This window comes from Nycticebus coucang, chromosome 17, assembly GCF_027406575.1.
Source record: "Nycticebus coucang isolate mNycCou1 chromosome 17, mNycCou1.pri, whole genome shotgun sequence".
Lineage (NCBI taxonomy): Eukaryota > Metazoa > Chordata > Mammalia > Primates > Lorisidae > Nycticebus > Nycticebus coucang.
The window spans coordinates 14,964,256-14,984,384 of NC_069796.1; the positions used below are offsets into that span (position 1 = coordinate 14,964,256).

At 38.1% G+C, this 20,129-nt stretch overlaps 1 protein-coding gene across 4 annotated transcripts in view; it reads left to right on the forward strand.

The window, feature by feature from the left end:
- Window positions 1–20,129, forward strand: part of AP3S1 (adaptor related protein complex 3 subunit sigma 1) — a 71,839-nt gene that overhangs the window by 3,990 nt on the left and 47,720 nt on the right. For all 4 annotated transcript variants that reach the window (XR_008375164.1, XM_053566117.1, XM_053566115.1 and 1 more), the window contains exons 2-3: window positions 11,048–11,139; window positions 15,708–15,819. Coding sequence is in view for 3 of the 4 variants with exons in the window: in XM_053566117.1 (XP_053422092.1) it covers window positions 11,048–11,139; window positions 15,708–15,819 (204 nt within the window). In the remaining variant the exon portion in view is untranslated. The remainder of the gene's footprint in view (window positions 1–11,047; window positions 11,140–15,707; window positions 15,820–20,129) is intronic.

The following is a 20,129-nucleotide window of genomic DNA, read 5'->3' on the forward strand; positions in this document are numbered from 1 at the left end:
ACCACGCCCAGCCTGAAGTGGTTTTTCTTTTATATGAATTGTCTTAATTGTTCTCATGTGTAAACAATTATGTTATTTATGCATGTCAGAAAATTTTTAAACTGTAACATACATGAATTTTTTCAGTTTCCTTATAAACTGTATCTGATTAAGTTTTTTGTCAACCAAATGCAGACATCACCAGGAGGAACTCTAAGATTATTCTTTCTTTTTTGGAATTTTTTACCATAGAAAATAGAGTATTAAAAGTATATGTAACTCTCTTCTTTTTGAAAAGTTCTTAAGAAAGATGCATCTGTGCTTACTGATGTGTCATTTTATTGCCCTTGGTTGCTGTGGCGTCACAGCTCACAGCAACCTCCAACTAATGGGCTTACACAATTCTCTTGCCTCAGCCTCCCAAGTAGCTGGTTCAGGTGCCTGCCACAACACCTGGCTACTTTTTGTTTCAGTTTGGTCTGGGCCAGGTTTGAACTCACCAACCTGGATATATGGGGCCTGCACCCCACCTACTGAGCCACAGGCGCCATCCAACCGATGTCTTTTTTTAGTGACTTTTAAGACAGTGTGGCAGATGGGATTGTAAATTTATTTTTGTGATCAGGGTGTAATTATCAGCAGTTCTGAGTATTGAGGTGTTAATACATATTAACACACAGTGTTTTAGGTTTTTTGATAAGAAGAAAATTCCAGATAACTTAAAAATTTTATGTAGCCTGACTCAAATGCTTAAAAAGAGCTACGTTAGGGTACATGATAGGAAGTGCAAAATAGTAGACAGGTTGTTCCAAAATTATTTGATTCAGGATATCAATGGTTTTGTTATAGATCCAATTTCTCTTTTTCTGCTTTAGTGTTAACAAAATTACTATTATCCAAAGGCTGGTCATTCTCCTTGAATTTGTGGTAATCAATTCAATCCAGAAGGGGTCGGTGATCTGTTCCTGCAATCCCGGAATATGTCCCTTTTTTTCAGCCTGTTTGACTTAACCGAAGACCATTAATAGCTTACCCTAATCAGAATCCAACCATGGGGCTGAAGACGTGGCTAGAAACAAGAATAAAATGTATCCCCTGTTGGAAAGATGGAAGAGAGGGGTAGATGTTGGGTAGGCAAACAATGGTCTAGTATTTCATATTTTAAGCATTTTTAAAAATTTTATTATGAAGGTATAGTTGACAAATAAAAATTGTCTATATTTACAGTGTACAATGTGGTGTTTTCCCATATGTATACCTTGTGAAATGGGTAAGGAAGCCAATTAATGTAGCTATCACCCTACTCCCTTTTTATTAACTTTCAATAGATATAATTTTTTTCTCTATAATTTTAGATTGCTTCTGAGGTAATTGAGGTCAGGAATGGTTCTTTGAAATGTACAGTCTTGGGCAGCGTCCATAGTTTAGTGGATAGGGTGCCAGCCACATACACTGAGGCTGGCAGGTTCGAACCCAGCCCTGGCCAGCTAAACAACAATTACAACTGCAACAAAAAATAGCTGGGCGTGTGGCGGGTACCTATAGTCCCAGCTACTTGGGAGGCTGAGGCAAGAGAATCGTGTAAGCCCAAGAGTTTGAGGTTGCTGTGATCTGTGAGCTGTGGCACAATGGCACTCTACCCAGGGCAACAGCTTGAGACTCTGTCTCAAAAAAAAAAAAAAAGGAAAGAAAAGAAATGTACAGTCTTGACCATGTGCCACAATAGATCTTAGTTCAAGGTATTCCTTATATCAGAGGATCATTGAAAAACTCAAATTCTAATATGGTCACAGTTTTTATGTGGAGTACACCTGAAGACTTACTTCTTAAAAATAAAAAAATTAAACCTTTTGAGCTCGCTTTAAATTGTAAAGAGGAAATGAAATGTTCAAAATTACAGTGATATTTGGTTTGGGAGTAAGTGTGATATGTAGCATAATGTTATATGTCATTCCCTGGGTTTTCTAAACAGGAAGAAGGCTTGTGTAAAGTGGCTGTATTATGTTCTTTAGCAGAGTTGCTGATGGTTAAATTATTTATTTTAACTTTTAAATAAGTTTTTTTTTGTGATTATGTGGAAAATATTTAAGTATTAATATCACTCAGGCCATTCTAGATTCTACCACACTCAGATAACTGTTCACATTTGGTATGTTTCCTCCAGTCTTTTGTTTTTTCTTTCAGAATGTCCCAAAGAAGAATATGTACCTTTTAAACATTAGTAACACAGAATGAATTCTTTGAAGCTGTGGTGGGTTGATTTAGCAAGCATTTGTGGCTTTAAGATAACCAAATGTTAATGTCTGGCCACTCTATAAAATTTTTTAAAAATAAATTTTACTTATTTTTATTTATTTTATTAAATAGGCTCAGAGCCTGTAGCACAGTGGCTACGGTGTCGGTCACATAAACTGAGGCTGGCAGGTTTGACCCCAGCCTGGGCCTGATAAACAATGACAACTGCAAGAAAAAGTGGCGGGGTGTTGTGGCAGGCCCTGTAGTCCCAGCTATTTGGGAGGCTGAGGCAAGAGAATCACTCAAGTCCAAGAGTTGGAGGTTGCTGTTACTGTGACACCACGGCACTCTACTGAGGGCAACATAGTGAGACTCTATCTCCAAAAAAAAAAATTAAATTAAAAATTAAAAAAATAATATACAACAGTATCACACTAACAATTTGCATATACATATATATATATATTTTTTTTCTCTATATATGATTCTCTTTTCTACAAAATTAAACATTCCTGTTTAACCTATTAGGGTCCTTCTGTTTTCTGATTCCAAACGGAAATCTGCTAATTTTTGTTAGAAATTCAGAGTTCATTCTTGTCATTAAGTGTTAGAATAAATTTCACTTTCTTTCCTCACCCATTCTGCATTGTTAGATTTCCCTTATGACATCCTTTGAACTATAAACAAGTTTCTTTACTGAAGGACCACGCAACTCTTCGAAGAGTATTACAGTGGAAGAGGAAGAAAGGCCACTTCTTAAAACTCCAAACGGAGGAGGCACTTTTAGTTTTTGGGGGGAGGAATGATCATTTTTATTTCAAGTATAAAAATGACACCTGTTCCACCCACTGTTGAAGGAAGGGGACAAGGGCTGATATCTTAGTCTCTTACTTTTACACAACGCAGCCAGGTGTACATCTTGCCACATAGACTTTGAGCTGGATGAGGTGACTGGGTGACAGCCTGGTTTTGATGTTAATTGTGTTTTATGTGTAGGAAGAAGAATGAAAGAGATATTTTGATGATTTGAAGGCTAGACTTGGCAGAATCTGGTTCAATATTTACCAAACGTATTTTCTCTTCTCCTTTTAGGTATGCAGTTAGATAGATGCTATATCTTCAGCTTTTCATATAAATAGGATGGCCACCTGACTAAATTCTAGATAGTGGCATGAAGGCAGAACAGATCTGAGCCCATCCAGGTCTGTCCCATCAAAATCCTTTTCCTCTTCTACAGCAGTCTTGCAGTCTCTCTGTAATTGTCTCTTTAATGGTCTCTCTGCTCCCACTCTGATCTCTCTGCAGTCTGATCCACATCAAAGTAGACAAAGTGATCTTTTTACAACATAAGTCATATTGATACAGGTTTGCTCGTTGGGGGCTGGATAGGGACCTCCCCATCCCTCCCATTTTCTAGGCCTGGGTGAACTCAGAAAATCAGTCTCGTCACAGGCCCATCTCTAGGCACAAATAGGCCCCTTTCCAGGACCAAGGAGGCACTTTTTTTTTTTTTTTGCAGTTTTTGGCCAGGGCTGGGTTTGAACCTGCCACCTCCAGCATATGGGGCCAGCGCCCTACTCCGTTGAGCCATAGGTGCTGCCCGAGGAGGCACTTTTTTTAAACATAGGTCTCTGAGAAGAGAGTAGCCTTTCTGATCCTACTTGACTTGCCTCTCTTTTCTGCTGCTTCTCTTTTTCTCTGACCGTGTTCTTTCAACAAGTATTTATTTTTTGTTTATGTGGCCTTGTTATAGTGATGAGGAAGACAGATGTCACCCCTATCCTATGAATTTACATTCTAGTGATAGGAAATAGACAATAAACAAATTGTAGAAGATTGTGATTAATCTCTGAAGAAAAACAAAACAGTGTAAGGGGATAAACAGCGATGGGGAAGAGGCTGTATTAGACAGGATCGTCAGGGAAAGCCTCTTTGAGGACCTGGCATTTGAGAGGAGAGCTGAATGGGGTAAGGGAGAGTTATGAGAAAAGCAGAGGAAATGTTTCAAGCAGAAAGAGGTTCACAGCCTCTCAAATGGGACCAAACTTGATGTATTCAGGAATAGCAAGAAGGCAAACTGAATCATCACAGGGAAGAGTGGCAGGAGATGGGGTTAAAGAGAATAGGGCCAGATCATGCATATGCGAAACATCATGCTCCTTCTGATGACATCGTCCTCCACATGCTCTTCACAGAAAGAGATACTTCTCTTTGACTCCTGCTTGTATTTTGCACAATTGAACAATAACTTCTTATGAAGAGACAGTGATACTATCTTCTGCCTAGTTACTTTCTTCTCCACCCAGTTTTCATTAGACTTAGGGAGAGATGGGGTGCTAGCATGAATGAAGGTGGAAGTGAGTGCCAGGCGTGGTGTCTATAGTCCCAGCACATTGGGAAGCTGAAGCAGAAGGATGGCTTGAGCTTAGGAGTTCAGTGCTGCAGTGAGCTATGATAGTGTCTTTGCACAGTAGCCTGAGCGACAGAGTGAGACTGTCTCGTAAAAATAAATAAATAAATAAATAAGAATAAAGAGTGCTCCAATTTTGTGTGTCTCTGTGTCTGTGAGACCTGTGATCAAGCTGGTTCCAGGTCCTAAGTCACATGTAAGTAACACAACTTAAGAAGAAAAGCATTTACTTTTCTTAGCTCGTTTTCTTAATTATATGTGAATAGAATTTATGTGAAGCCTGCTAGACACACCTATATTGTGCTGAGAAGCATTCACATCTTTCCTGACTCAGCCTGATGTAGTTACAAGACTCACTTGCTGTCATTCATTTTTTTCTTTGTTACCCAGGAGGAAAGGGCTCTTTTTCAATATTCCAGACACATTGAATTGTTTCAATTCCTATTTGCTAAGTGGGAAAGAGTGCCAGTTTATCCTAACTACCTTTGTATCCTGCTATTTCCTGTCATTAATACATTGTAGTGCCATATAAAAGGGTCATAAAATTTTCTTATCATAATAAAAAATATATAACATGAGATTTTTTAACTATTTTTAAGTGTACAGTTCTGTGGCATTAAGTCTATCATTTTATTTTTCAGGCATATGCATTTATTTCTGCTTCATTTCTTAAGTTATATAGCAAGTCATCTCCCCAATGAAAGTGATGGAGGTGGGTTATTATTTATATAGGTAAAGGGAAAACTCTGGGTAGAGGTAGTGCTGGTAGAGACGGTGATGGGGATGGCTGTCCACTTGTCTTTGGATGTAGTGAAGGAGGTCCTGGAATTCATGACCAAACTGTGGGTCTGTGTTTCTGGGTTTGAGGGTAGCATTAATTCTGCTCAAAGATCTTTGAGTTTTTCATCTCTTTTTTGCAGCTTGTCTTGAGCTTATAATGAGGTTCTGAATTCTTCGTTTATCTATCAGATGTGTGAAATCAGCTTTTGATCTTTGTGCTTCAAGACTAGGGCCACATCACAGCAGGGGAGCACTAGTTGTAACCCACACTCTTCAATTTTCTCACAAATCTGTGACTACCCTTGGGTTTCTGTGACAAAGACAGGATACTGCAAAAGGAGTAAGTCATGGATGCCTTATCTGTGGACCTCAGAGGACCTCAGGCATTGTGAGAGTCTCTTTGTGGGTCACCAGAAACTTACTGGCTGAGGCCATGCGCTAGTGGGAAAGGCCCAACCCTCCTGAGGTCCCGTAGTCACACCTGGGATCCTGGGTTGGCTGCCACTGCCTGCATCACCTTGGCGCCTCCTCCCAGGAGAAGCAGAGGGCTGAAAAGTCTCATCACTTTCTTGTGCCACTATTGCCATCATCTATATCCAGAACCTTTTCATCTTCCCCAACAGAAACTCTGTATATGTAAATACTAAGTCCTTTCTCCTCTTCTTTATTGGCAACCATCATTACACTTTCTGTCTTTGTGAATTTGACTGCTCAAGGAACCTACTATAGGAGGAATCATGGAATATTTGTCCTTTTGTGAAGGGCTTATTTCACTTAGTATAATGTTTTCAAGGTTCACCCGTGTTGTAGTATGTGCCAAAATTTCCTTCCTTGTTAAGGCTGAATAATGTTCCATTGTATATATGTAAATGCCACATTTTTTTTTTGTTCATTCATTGTCAGTGGATGCTTGGCTTTTTGTGAATAATGCTGCTATGAACATAGATGTACAAGTATCTGTTCAAGTTCCTGCTTTTACTTTGGGGTATATACCCACAAGTAGAATTGCTAGATCATGTGGTAATTCACTGTTTACTTTTTTTTTTGAAGAACTGCCATGCCATTTTTTCATAGCAGTTGTACTATTTTACATTACCTCTAGCAATGCACAAGGGTTCTAGTTTCTCTAGCCTTGTCAACAATTGTTAGTTTCTGGTTTTTGGTAATATCCATTCTAATGGTATAAAGTGATATCTCAGTGTGATTTTGGTTTGCATTTCTTTAATGACTAGTGATGTAGTGCGTCTTTCTCTGTGCTTATTGGCCATTTTTGATAATACGTGGAAAATGTCTTTTCAAGTCTTTTGCTCATTTTTTAATACAGTTGGTTTTGTTGGTAAGTTGTAGGAGTTTTTTAAATATATTCTGAATATTAATCTTGTGTTTGTTATGTAATTTGCAAATATTTTCTCCCATTCCATGAGTTGCCTTTTCAACTTTGTTGATAGGCCCTGTGATGCACAATGTTTTTTTAATTTTAATGAGGTTTAACATACTCATTTTTTCTTTTGTTGCCTGTGCATTTGATGTCATATCCAGAAATCAGTTTTTTAATACATAGTAGGTAATTGTGTAGTATATCATAATTTAATCAGTCTTCTACTATGGGCTTTTATTTTGTGTAAGGTTTTCTTGGTGAAGATTAAATAAGAAAATATGTGTAAAATTTGACACATAATAAAGACTCAGTAATTGTTACCTAAATTAATAAGTTACTTCTATTATTACCACACTTACTACTTCCTATCCCTTCTTGGAAGAGCACATAGCCAGTGGACTATAGAATAGTCCAGAGCTTGTTCTGAAACACTCTTTGTATTTCCTTAGAATGAATTGTCTGGTATTTTTCTTCTTAAAGGCTCCGATGTTTAAATTATGTGTTCTATAAAGAGACTCTTATTAGGAGAAAGTATAGCTATAAAACTTGCCCTAGCTTTTTCTTTTTTTATTTTAGGAATTAGTTAACCTTATTAAAAGACATCTTTATTGGCTGGGCATGGTGTCTCATGCCTATAATCCCAACACTTTGTGGGGACCAAGGGGAGGATTGCTTGAGCCCAGGAGTTCAAGACCAGCCTGAGCAACATATTGAGACTCTGCTCTACAAAAAATAATAATTTAGCCAGACATGGTGGTGCACACCAGTAATTCCAGCCACTGGTGAGGCTGAAGCAAGAGGATGTTGAGTCTAAGAGTCTGAATTTGTAGTGAACTCAGATGATGCTACTGCCCTCCAGGCTGGGCAACAGAGTAAGACCCTGAATAAAAAAAAAAAAAAAAAAAACTACTTAATTAAGACATAATTTACATACTATAAGCTTCACCATTTAATGTGTACAGTTCAGTGTTTTTTTTTTTTTTTTTTTTTTGAGACAGACTCATTGTGTTACCTTTGATAGAGTGCTGTGGCGTCACAGCTCATAGCAACTTCCAACTCTTGGGCGTGAGCAATTCTCTTACCTCTGCCTCCCAAGTACATGGGACTACAGGCACCCGCCGCAATGCCTGGCTATTTTTCTTTTTGTTGCAGTTGTCCTTGTTGTTTAGCTGGCCTGGGCTGGGCTCAAAACAGCCACCCTTTTGGTGTATGTGGCTGGCGCTGTAACCACTGTGCCTCAGGCGCCAATCCCACTTCAGTAGTTTTAAAAAATCATACCACCACAATCTAAGTTTAGAACATTTTCATCAAACCAAATTAAACCCAGTATCCATTAACTATTACTCTCCAATGACCACCCTCCTTGGCCCCTGGCAACCACTAATTTAGTTTCTGTTTCTATAGATTTGTTTATTGCAGACATTCTGCATAAAGGAAATTATGAAAGTCTTTTGTTTTTTAGCAGTTTTAGATTTTTAGAAAAATATCCTAGTTGTTTTGTGATTGGCTTCTTTCACTTGGCATAATGCTTTCAAGATTTAACCATGTTGTAGTACATATCAGTACTGCATTATTTATTATGGGTAAGCACTATTCCAGTATTCCACAAATTATTTTGTTTATTCCTTTATCAGTTGATAGACATTTGGGTGTTTTTCACTTTTTGGCTACTATGAATAATGCTGTGTGAACATTTGTGTACAAGTTATTGTGTGGACATACGTTCTCATTTCTCTTATGTATAGTATTAGGAATAGAATAGCTAGATCAAATGGCAATAATTGTTTGAAGAACTGCCAGACTGCTGTACATAGTGACTGTACCATTTTACATTCCCACCAGTAAGCAATGTTTGTTGTTTTGATTTTAGCCATCCTAGGGGGATGTCAAATGTTATCTCATTGTGATTTTGATTTGTATTTTCCTAATGATAGATGATGTTGAACAGTTTTTCCTGTGATTATTGGCCATTTGCATACTTTTTAAAACAGATTTATTCAAGTCCTTCACCCATTGTTAACTTGGGTTATTTGTCTTTTTATTATTGAGTTTTAAGAGTTCTTTGTACATTCTGGATGGGGTTTCTTGTTAGATAGATGATTTGCAAATATGTCTTCCTATTCCATGGGCTGTCCATTTGCAATACAGTGGTTTTGATTTTTTATTTCATCTAGTTTATTTATTTATTGCTTGTGCTTTTGGTGTTATATCTAAAAAAGCTTTGCTTGATCCAGGGTCATAAAAAATTACACTTATAATTCCTTTCGGGAGTTTAGTAACCTTACTTTTTACATGTAGGTTTATGATTTTATTTATTTATTCATTTTGAGACAATCTCACTTGGTCAGCCTTAGTAGAGTGCGGTGATGTCTTTAGCTCACAGCAACCTCAAACTCTTGGGCCCAAGCGATCCTTTTGCTTCAATCTCCCAAGTAGCTAGGACTATAGGCGCCACAACGCTCAGTTATTTTTAGAGACGGTGTCTCTCTGTAGCTCAGGCTGGTCTCAAACTCGTGAGCTCAGGCAATCCACTCAACTTGGCCTCCGGAGTGCTAGGATTACAGGCATGGGCCACTGCGCCCGGTCTTATGATTCATATTTATGTTTGGTGTGAGGGAGAGATCCAACTTCATTTTTTTACTTGTGGTTATCTAATTGTTTTAGCCCTATCTGTTAACGATTATTCTTTCCCCAAACTTGGGTCTGCTCACCTATCACAGCAAAGCCAAACACTGACACCAAGATTTGCAGTGAGAGATTTGCATGCCACCAAGCAAGGAGAACAGGCAGCTAATGCTTAAGACCTGAAACTCCCCTATGGCTTACAAGTAAGGGTTTTTAAGGCAGGGGCACATTTCAGGGAAGCAGAAGTTACTGGCAAAATTGTAAAACAATACATGGAGTTTGTACATTGGTTTGGCCCCATAAGGCAGGATATCATAAAGGGGAGGCTATAGGTCATAGAATTCAGAGATTCTTTGATTTATGATTGGTTAAGGAAACAAGGCTTTGTCTAAAAACTTGAGATCATCAGAAAGAATGTTAAGGTTTGGCCTGTGAGTGACTTGTCAGGCCCTTCAGGAAGAAATTTAGATTAGAGTAAAGAAAGGTGGTCCAAGTTCAGTCCTCAGTTCCCCCTAATCTGAGGTTTTTGTGATAGCATTCAGCATTTTCCATTTCATGGGGGTCCAGCTTTCTGAAATACAAATCAAAGACATGTATTAAGATACATGTTTAGTTTCTGTAGGGAAACCAAAACTTGCCACGTGACACTGATTTGCTGGGGAGACTACTGTCTTCTTTCCAGGTTGCTCATTTACTTCTCAAAGCTAGCTGAGTATCTGACATTTCCCTTGAAGAGACTCAAGATTTTTCCTTTATTTCTGTGCTGAGGGTTAAGGAAGTGAAACCCTTAAGAGAGGTCCTTGCTCTGTCTCAGTTGTACCGTTTACCTTCCCACTGGTGGGATAAGAGTTTCTGTGGCCGCACATCCTTGTCAATATTTGATACTGTCATATTTTTATACTTTTGCTAATATAGTAAATGTGGAGCTATCTCATTTAATGTATGTTTCACTTAATTCCTGTTGAGGTTTAGTGTCTTTTCATTTGTTTATGGGTCATCATTTTTCTTTTGTTGTGAAATAATTCTGGTTCAGTATTTTTCTCAGTTTTCTTTTGTAGTGTTAGGGAAGCTGACTGTTTTACTGGGATATGAATTGTTTAGTTAAGTTCAATAAGTATTTATTGAGTAATTTCTTGGTTTTAGGTCATAATTATATGAAGATAAGTAAGACAGACGGATGGACTCTTAATCTGCATTTAGTAAAGGTTAAACTTAATTGGAAGCTCCAAATTTCTTTTTTGTCTATTCAAATATAGATTAGCTGTATTAATTATTTATAACTTTACCTCTCTGTTTCAGTTTACTCATTTGTAAAACAATGGACTTTGACTATCTAGTTTCCTTTTAATGTAGTTTACCTTCTTTTGGTGTATGTAATTCATCTACTTTTTCTTGTTTTTTGACACTTAAAAAACATGTTATTTCTATTGTAGTGGTAAACTATAAAGCATTGTTTTGATTTTTCTTCCATCAAAAAATGTTAGATTTTGCTTCAGGGAGGTATGGTTTAAGTCATTTCTCCAAGGACCCCTCTACTAGAGGGATTTCCCAGACAGATATTACTACCTTTTATTTTTTTAGAATTTTAAAAATAAAAATTTGTTAAGCCTACCTAATGCATTTGAATTATTCTTTCTCAGAGTGAAGATACACAACAGCAAATCATCAGGGAGACTTTCCATTTGGTATCTAAGAGAGACGAAAATGTTTGTAATTTCCTAGAAGGAGGATTGTAAGTAAAGCATTTTATAGACATTCCTAAGTTTTGACTATATTATTAAAATATATACGATTGTATCAGTTTGTGGCAAAAGCTTTCTAATTTTGATTAATTAGATTATGTAAATTGTCATTTATGTTACCTATAAATCTAACTTAAAGAATTTGTAGAAGATATGCAATTTTTTTAAGCAATTTGTAAGGGCATTTTACATAAAGGCATTATATTCATATGGTACAAATTAAAACATCACAGGAAAATATAAAATGTAAAATAAAAATCTTCCAACCTTAGTCCTTCTTCCCAGTTTCTTGTGTATCTTTCTAGAAAATTAATTTTGCATTGATTAACGTTAATGTAAAATGTTAAAAAAATTTTACGTATGCGATTATACCATGTATACTTATTTGCATGTTGCTAGTTTTCATTTAATATCATGAAAAGCTTTGTTTATAAACATATCCAGTGCAACCTCATTCTTTTTAATGACTACAAAGTATTTTGCTGTGTGAATGTTTATAAAAATTTAAATTATATTTTTTATATCGTCTCAGACAAAATGGGAGTCTGTTTTTCAAATATATCCTATACATTTTTATAGAGATAGAATTCATCCAATCAATTTTTCTATATTTAAAATGAATAAATAAAAATTACTTATAATTAGCTTGCCAAATATTATATTAAATACTTTTAAATTAATGGGTTCTGTTAAGAGAGTTTGCTCTCAAATGTTTTCAAAGATGTTTCTTCCTCATTTTATATAATTAATATACTTATTTCTTCATTGAGTATGCAAAAGTGAACTTCAACTGAGACTTCAACTGAGACTTACAGTAATCACAGATTAGTCATAAAAACCTAGACTTTTCTGTTTTTTTTTTTTTTTTTGAGACAAGAGCCTCAGGCTGTCACCCTGGGTAGAGTGCTGTGACATCACAGCTCACAGCAACCTCTAACTCCTGGGCTTAAGCGATTCTCCTGCCATAACGCTGGCTATTTTTTGGTTGTGGTGGTGTTGTTTGGCAGACCTGGGCTGGATTTGAACCCGCCAGATCTGGTGTATGTGGCTGGCGCCTTAGCCGCTTGACCTACAGGCACCAAGCCTGACTTTTCTGTATTTTAATGTGTATGATCCCTAGTATGAGAAATAGTTTGGATAACAGGGACCATGGTTGTAAGTTACTTTTTCTCTTACACCATGCTTACTTGCATTTCTTATATCATGCTGCACTTAAATGTGCAGTACACACTTAGTAAATTCTTCTATTTACTTAGGGCTCCGTATTTAATAAAAGAGACAATGTACCTGTTTCTGTTTCTGAATTTTCTTTGTACTTATTTAGCTTAATTTTGCCATTACTATCACTTTCTCTCATCCCAGGTCCTTAATTTCTTATCTCCTTTGAAACTTACTATGTAGCTTAGTACACTGCATGTAGTACATGTGAAGAATCTGATTGATCTAGTCATAAGTAGGATACTTGGACTGGAAATTAGGGGTTAAATTGTGATTGTTCCTTTCTAACCTTATAAAAAGTAGAAAGCAAATGTTGTATTTGATGAGGCTACACATCTAGTTTAGTCCTGGTTTTGTCTCTCACAAGCTGGTTTCCTTAGTGAAGTCATGTACATTCTCAGACCTCAGTTTTCTCCTCTGTAGAATGATATATTTGGACTAAGAGGATTTCTAAATGTCTGTGATATTATGTGGTGTGTTGCTATGGTCTCCATCCCCTGAGCCTCAGACCATGATTTGCTAGGGATTGGGCTACACAGCATTACAGCCTGACTGCCGCCTCCCATCCTGCCTCTTCCCACTCCCATGGAGAAATTATCTTCCATGAAACTGGTTCCTGGTGCTAAAGGTTCCAGTCATGTCTTGTTGGCTTGTTAGGAACTGGGCTGTACAGCAGGAGGTGAGTGGTGGGGGAGCCAGCAAAACTTCATGTATATTTACAGCTGCTACCCGCTGGTATCATTACCTGAGCTCACTTCTTGTCCCACCACCCCACTAAGACCACCCATTTGCCATTTCCCCCACTTGCTGTCTGTTGTGGAAAAATTACCTTCCATAAAACTGGTCCCTGGTACCAAAAAAGGTTGGGGACCACTGGTGCCTTTCATTCCATACAAGAATTCATATCAGTATTGTACTGTAGTTTGAGGATGAAATTATGTATTTCTTTCTTTTTTTTTTTTTGCAGTTTTTGGCTGGGGCTGAGTTTGAACCTGCCACCTCCGGCATATGGGGCTGGCGCCCTACTCCTTTGAGCCACAGGCGCCGCCCACATGAAATTATATTTTTAAAGGCAAAATACATACTTCTCACATTAGTATCTTTACTTTTTAAAAATAACATTAATGGCCTTTTTGAAACAGTTTTCAGAAGTTTGGTTGTCTTCTTTTAAGCAAAGAAGGAAAAGTTTAAGACAATCACCAAATTGCTGATTCAGGATGAAGTAAAGCCTGCTGTGTCTTTTCTTCTTGTCTCTTCTAGGTAACAGTGGGAATCATAGTCTATAAATAGAATCCCAGAATCGTTCAATTGCAAGCACATATTTTTAAATTAATTCTTTTTTAAAAGTTTCTGACACAGTAGGAATTTTTAATTCTTTTCAAAGATCATTTCTACTTCTGCCATTAGAAAACATGGAAGTAGTGTATGCTTATATAAGTTGTTCCCATAAGACTTGTAAGTTTAGTGTTACTTTTATTGAGTAAGAAGTAGATTCGGTTTGAATTTGGTTACAGTTAGCCTTGATTTTAAATAATGTTCGCGCTTGGAGTCTCCTGAGAAGGTGAACTCATTATTGTATACTTTACAATGAAATACTGCATTTTGTCATGCATAACTACACTCCCATGTATGTGAATAATGTGTACCTGCATTTCTGGCCCAAACTTTCAGGAAAAAAGTCTTTCATTTAAATTTTTTTTTTTTTTTTTAGAGACAGAGTCTCACTCTGTCGCCCTCGATAGAGTGCTGTGATGTCTCAGCTCACAGCAACCTCCAGCTCCTGGGCTTAGGCGATTCTCTTGCCTCAGCCTCCCGAGTAGCTGGGACTACAGGTGCCGGCCACGATGCCTGGCTATTTTTTTGTTGCAGTTTGGCCGGGGCCAGGTTTGAACCCACCACCCTCAGTATTTGGTGGGCCAGTGCCCTACTCAATGAGCCACAGAGGCGCCACCCTTCATTTTAATTTTTTAATTCAAATTATTTGTTTATATTTGGGTACTTGTTTGATATATTATTAGGAAATTTTAGTGCCACTATAGAGTTACACATTCAATACATAAGCATAAATAAAATAATTTTTTTTTTTTGGAGACAGAGTCTCACGATGTTGCCCTTCATAGAGCTCTGTGGCATCATAGCTCACAGCAACCTCAAACTCTTGGGTTCAAGTGATCCTCTTGCCTTAGCCTCTCAAGTAGCTGGGACTATAGGTGCCCACCACAATGCCTGGCCATTTTTAGAGACAAGGTCTCACTCTGGCTCAAGCTGGTCTTGAACCTGTGAGCTCAGGCAATCCACCTCAGCCTCCCAAGTACTGGGATTATAGGTGTAAGCCACTGCGCCTGGCCCCTAAATAAAATAATTAAAAGCATTTATGTAGATATGGAATTAATACTCCATGAAATGCACATCCCTGTTTTCCCCTCAAAAATGTGGGCAAAAGTATAATACATTATGCATGGCAAAATTGGTAGGTAAACTATGTTTTGAAAAATATAAGATATTTATCAGAATTCTTAAATTATTATTCTAAAAATGCTGAAATTCCAGTCAATATAAATAAAAGTATTTGATGGAAGAAATGAGTATCATTTAGCTTAGTTTTCTTGGATTTATATTTCAAAACAATGTATTTTTTGAGATCTTGATGGTAAATCTGTTCAAAACTTAAGAAATGTCATTCTTTTTTTTTCCTAGTTGATAATCTTAAGCTGTGTAACTTACTGTGACCTAAGGAGTTAAATCTAGTAAGCACTTACAAATGCACTATGACTTAACTTCTGCCTACTTCTCTGACATCATTTACTAATCTTTTCTTGTCCACTTGCCGCCTTTTTCTTCCTTGACCATGCGTAGTTGTTTTGATGAAATGGCCTTTTTATTAGTTGTTACTTTAGCCTGAAATGCTCGTATTTTAATTTTTTCATGGCTAGATCTCAGCCAAAAATGGCTCTCTTTCTTAATATCCAGTCTGAAATAGTAAACCCGTCAAAATAGCATCATCATATTTTGATTTTCTATGTAGCACCTTCCACTATCTGGTAATTTTCTTACTTATCTTCCTACTGTCAGTGTGTGGCACATAGTAGTTACTCAGAATATAGTTTAATGAGTGAATAAACTAATATTAAGCAATGCTTTTTACTTAACATTTCTGGGGAAAACAATCATCTTAATTTACTTAGTCTCTGAAATCAGTTCATTTGAATGCTATGCCATTAAGTAACACCTTTTCTTTTATAAAAAGCTTTTTAAATAAATTGTTAGTTTGCTTGAGCTAATGAAAATGCTTTGCATTTTGTTTACCATAACATTTCAATTGTTTTGTTTTGTCATTTAGATTAATTGGAGGATCTGACAACAAACTGATTTATAGGCATTATGCAACGTTATATTTTGTCTTCTGTGTGGATTCTTCAGAAAGTGAACTTGGCATTTTAGATCTAATTCAAGTAAGTTAACACTTCTTACAATATCTTAAAGTACGGTGTTTATATTTTTTAGAACTTACATGTGAATTTTCTAAAATGATGCTTTGTTTGGTAAGAAAGTGTTTCCTAGTAGATATTGGGTGGCTAAAAGAGGAACAAGGAAGATAGGAATAAGTCCATTGACCTACTTAAGAATAAAACTAATTATATTATGCCCTTTTTCCTGTTGATGGAGCTAAGATTCGTGAGTGTCTTACTACATGTATACAACTCCAGCCCTAAAACCCAGCTCTCCCTATTTTCTTTTTTTTTTTTTGTAGAGACAGAGTCTCACCTTATCGCCCTCAGTAGAGTTCCATGGCATCACACAGCTCACAGCAACCTCCAACTCTTGGGCTTAGGCGATTCTCCTGCCTCAGCCTCCCGAGCAGCTGGGACCACAGGCGCCCGCCACAACGCCCGGCTATTTTTTTGTTGCAGTTTGGCCGGGGCTGGGCTTGAACCCACCACCCTCGGCATATGGGGCCGGCGCCCCACCCGCTGAGCCACAGGCGCCGCCCCAAGCTCTCTCTATTTTCTAAATATCTTTCATAATGTCCCTGGAACTAAAGGTCAGCCACCAGCAAATTCCTTTTCATTTTCAACCCTTTTTGTTAATATCGTTTCACTTTTTTTGCTCTAAGTTAAATTTTGTATCCCTGATGGTACTACCTGTAACCCACTCCAGTAGTGGGCATTGTCCCTCCTGCTTCTTCATATCATTGAGCTGGCTTTTCCTTGCTTTTTTTTTCCAGACCATTCTGTCTTCTAAAACTCCTCCAAAATCTTTCATATAGTTATCAAACTATAACACTTCCTACACATCTAGTTATTGTCATCTCTGATCCTACCCATTCACTTTTTTTTTGAGACAGAGCCTCAAGTTGTCACCCAGGGTAGAGTGCCGTGGCATCACAGCTCACAGCAACCTCCAACTCCTGGGCTTAAGGGATTCTCTTGCCTCAGCCTCCCAAGTAGCTGGGAAAACAGGCGCCCACTACAATGCCCGGCTATTTTTTGGTTGTAGTTGTCATTGTTTGGCAGGCCCAGGCTGAATTCCAACCCCCTAGTTCTGGTGTATGTGGCTGGCGCCTTAGCTGCTTGAGCTACAGGCACCGAGCCTCCCTGGGTATATTTTCAAGAACTATGAAGGGTTGGAGAATTTATTGACTCTACCTTCCAAGCTAATAAGGTAACTTGCCTCAGTTCATGTGTGCTGGATAAAGATAGGAGATTTCTGGGCCAGAGACAAAAGACCTTTATTGCTAAAGCAAAAATATTAGCCAGAGTAACAGTATTTGCTTACACTCGTTCTCTAGTTCCCAAAGGGTGATGTGACGAGGACCAGGTAATACCTCTACAGACAGTGAATTGAATTATGGATGAAGAAACCCAAGCTTAGGGAACTAGAATCTTCTTTTTTTCTTTTCTTTTTTTTTTTTTTTGAGACAGAGTCTCACTATGTTGCCCTCAATAGAGTGCTATGGCATCACAGCTCATAGCAACCTCAAACTCTTGGGCTTAAGCGATTCTCTTGCCTCAGCCGCCCATGTATCTGGGACTATAGGCAACAGCCGCAATGCCCAGCTATTTTTTTGTTGCAGTTGTCATTGTGGTTTAGCAGGCCCTGGGCAGATTTGAACCCGCCAGCTTTGGTGCATGTGGCCGGCACCATAACCACTAAGCTATGGGCACTGAGCCGAATCTTCTATACTAGATATTAAGTCTGTCCACCCTTACCTTGGAAGAAGAGACTGTCTCTTTCTTCCAAGGTTATAAGTAAACCTACTATTTGCTCTTCAAGGGTGTCCAACCTGCAGTTCATGGGCCACATGCAGATTATTTGAGGACTATTTTACTTATCTGTGGTATCAGATATCACAAAAAGTATGTACAGACCTTTTTGTGTGTATGTGAATCAGCTTTCATTAGTGTTTGTGTAGTTTGTGTATTTAATGTGCGGCCCAAGACAACTCTTCCAATGTGTGGCAGAAAAAAAAAAAAGGTTGAAAGGTTGGATACCTCTGTCTAAAGGAAGGCCGTATTTTTCAGGGCTATTTGTTATACTGGCATGCCTAAAAAGGTAGTCCAGGAAAGACAGTCATTGCCTCTGCTCAGACTCATAGTATAATCAGAAGCATGAGATCCATGGAGAATTGTCTCCTAATAGATTTTGATTCTTAGTTCAGTGACATTCTCGCTAATACTGCTTGTTTTATAATTCTTAATGACTTCATCGTTCACTTGTATAATTCATCGAGTATCTGGTGTCTTCAAATCTAAAACTCCTCTCCAATAAATTCTACCTTCTACCTCACCCCACTACCTACCTATTTCTAGACCTATGTTTATCAGAATTGCAAATCCCCCCATAATCTCACTTTCACGGTTTCCTTTCTCTGTGTACCACTTGTTATTTTTTCCATATCACTATTTCTGTTATCCTAAAAAGTCTTTCATCCTATTGGAACTCTCAGTTTTTTTCACTATCACTTAGTCTTACTGATGAGTTGCTTTCCTTATCCAGTGTAAGTCCCATGGCCAATCATGATATTCATAGCCTTGTATACACTCAGCTCCTTGCCTGTACCCATACATTTGAACATACCTAGAGGAGAATGTAACCATGTTTATTGGTCTTACTTTAAATTCATGATCCCTTAACTCAGCGAGTCCTTAATGCTACCCAGTAATTATTTTCTATTTCCCTGGTCCATTTACTCTTCTGTTCTCTTAGATGACTATTGATATATTCTCTATCCTCCTCAAACCTCTAGCACTTACAGCACGTTGTTCCCTAGTGCACAGAGCTAATTAAAGCGATCAGAGGAGAACTTGCAGACTCCCCATCATCTACCTAGCTGTAGGAGCTGTGCCCACGTGCTGTCCTTTGTCTTCTAGGAGGAATGAGCGCACTATTCTCCTGGCTAAGACCAACCCATCCACTTATATGCTAGTTTCTACCTCCTTATTTCTTTAGCAATTCTCCTCCTTTCTTCACTATCATTATTTTTTCTTGTCTTCTAGATCGTTCTTACCACCCTACATTATTTCTCTTATCTTTAAAAAAATGTCCAGTCCCTCTTTTCCTTTCCACTGCCTCATTTCTTTCCCTCACTTTTTTTTTTTTTAAAATAAGCGTACAGACTGTCACAGATTTCTCTTCTCCCTTTCTCTCTTAAACCCATGCCAATCAGGCTTTCAGCTTTACTGTTGCTAAATCTAGGGATTCTCATCCGCCGTCTTTGATTATTGGTTGTTGATTACTCTTCTCCTTGAAATACTTTCTTCATTTGGCTTCTAGAACAACTTACTTGCCTGGTTTTCATCAGTTACTTTTTTTGTTTGTTTTTTTGAGACAGTTTTACTACATCACCCTCGGTAGAGTACTGTGAAGTCACAGCTCACAGCAACCTCTAACTCTTGGGCTTAAGTGATTCTCTTGCCTCAGCCTCCCAAGTAGCTGGGACTACAGGCACCCACCACAATGCCGGCTATTTTTTTGTTGCAGTTGTCATTTAGCAGGCCTGGCCTGGGTTCGAATCCTCCGGCCTCCGTGTATGTGGCCGGCACCCTAACCACTGAGCTGCAAGTAGGCACTGAGTCTTCATTTGGTTTTTCTGATCTCTCCTATCTCTACATGTTGCTGATGCCATAGGGTTCAGTCCTTGGATGTCTTCTCCTTTTGACTCTATCTTCATTTGCTAGGCAGTCTTAACCAAATGTTATCTATGTAATGATGACTCCAAATTTTCAGCCCAGACCTTTTCTTTTAATTCCTGACTTGATTACCCAACTGCCTGCTGGACATTTGTACTTGCTTTCCTAGTAAAGACTTCAAACTTAATGCCCAAATTGAGATCTGGATATTCCATCAAAATCTGTATTTCCTTAAGTATTGCCCATGTCAATTAATGATGACTTCATTTTTCCAACTGAACCAGCAAAACCTGGTTATTTTTCCTTGACCCTCATTTCCTGATCCCCACATAGGCTCCAGCAAATCCTCTTTCATATATGCGTTTGACTGCTTATTACCCGCTCCACTGGAACCACATTGCCAGGCCACCATCAACGCTTGCCTGGATTGTTCCAGTAGTTTCCTGGCAGTCTCCCTGCTTCTACTGTTCTTTCCCTTTAGTCTTTTTCTTGGGGTATCAAGCAGAGTGATACTGTTGAAATATTTCATATCCTTCACTCTTCCATTCTGCTCTTCAGTGGTTTCACTTTTCACAGAGTTAACAGCCACATTGTGTACAGTGACCCATGAACCCCACGTGATCTGACTTCCC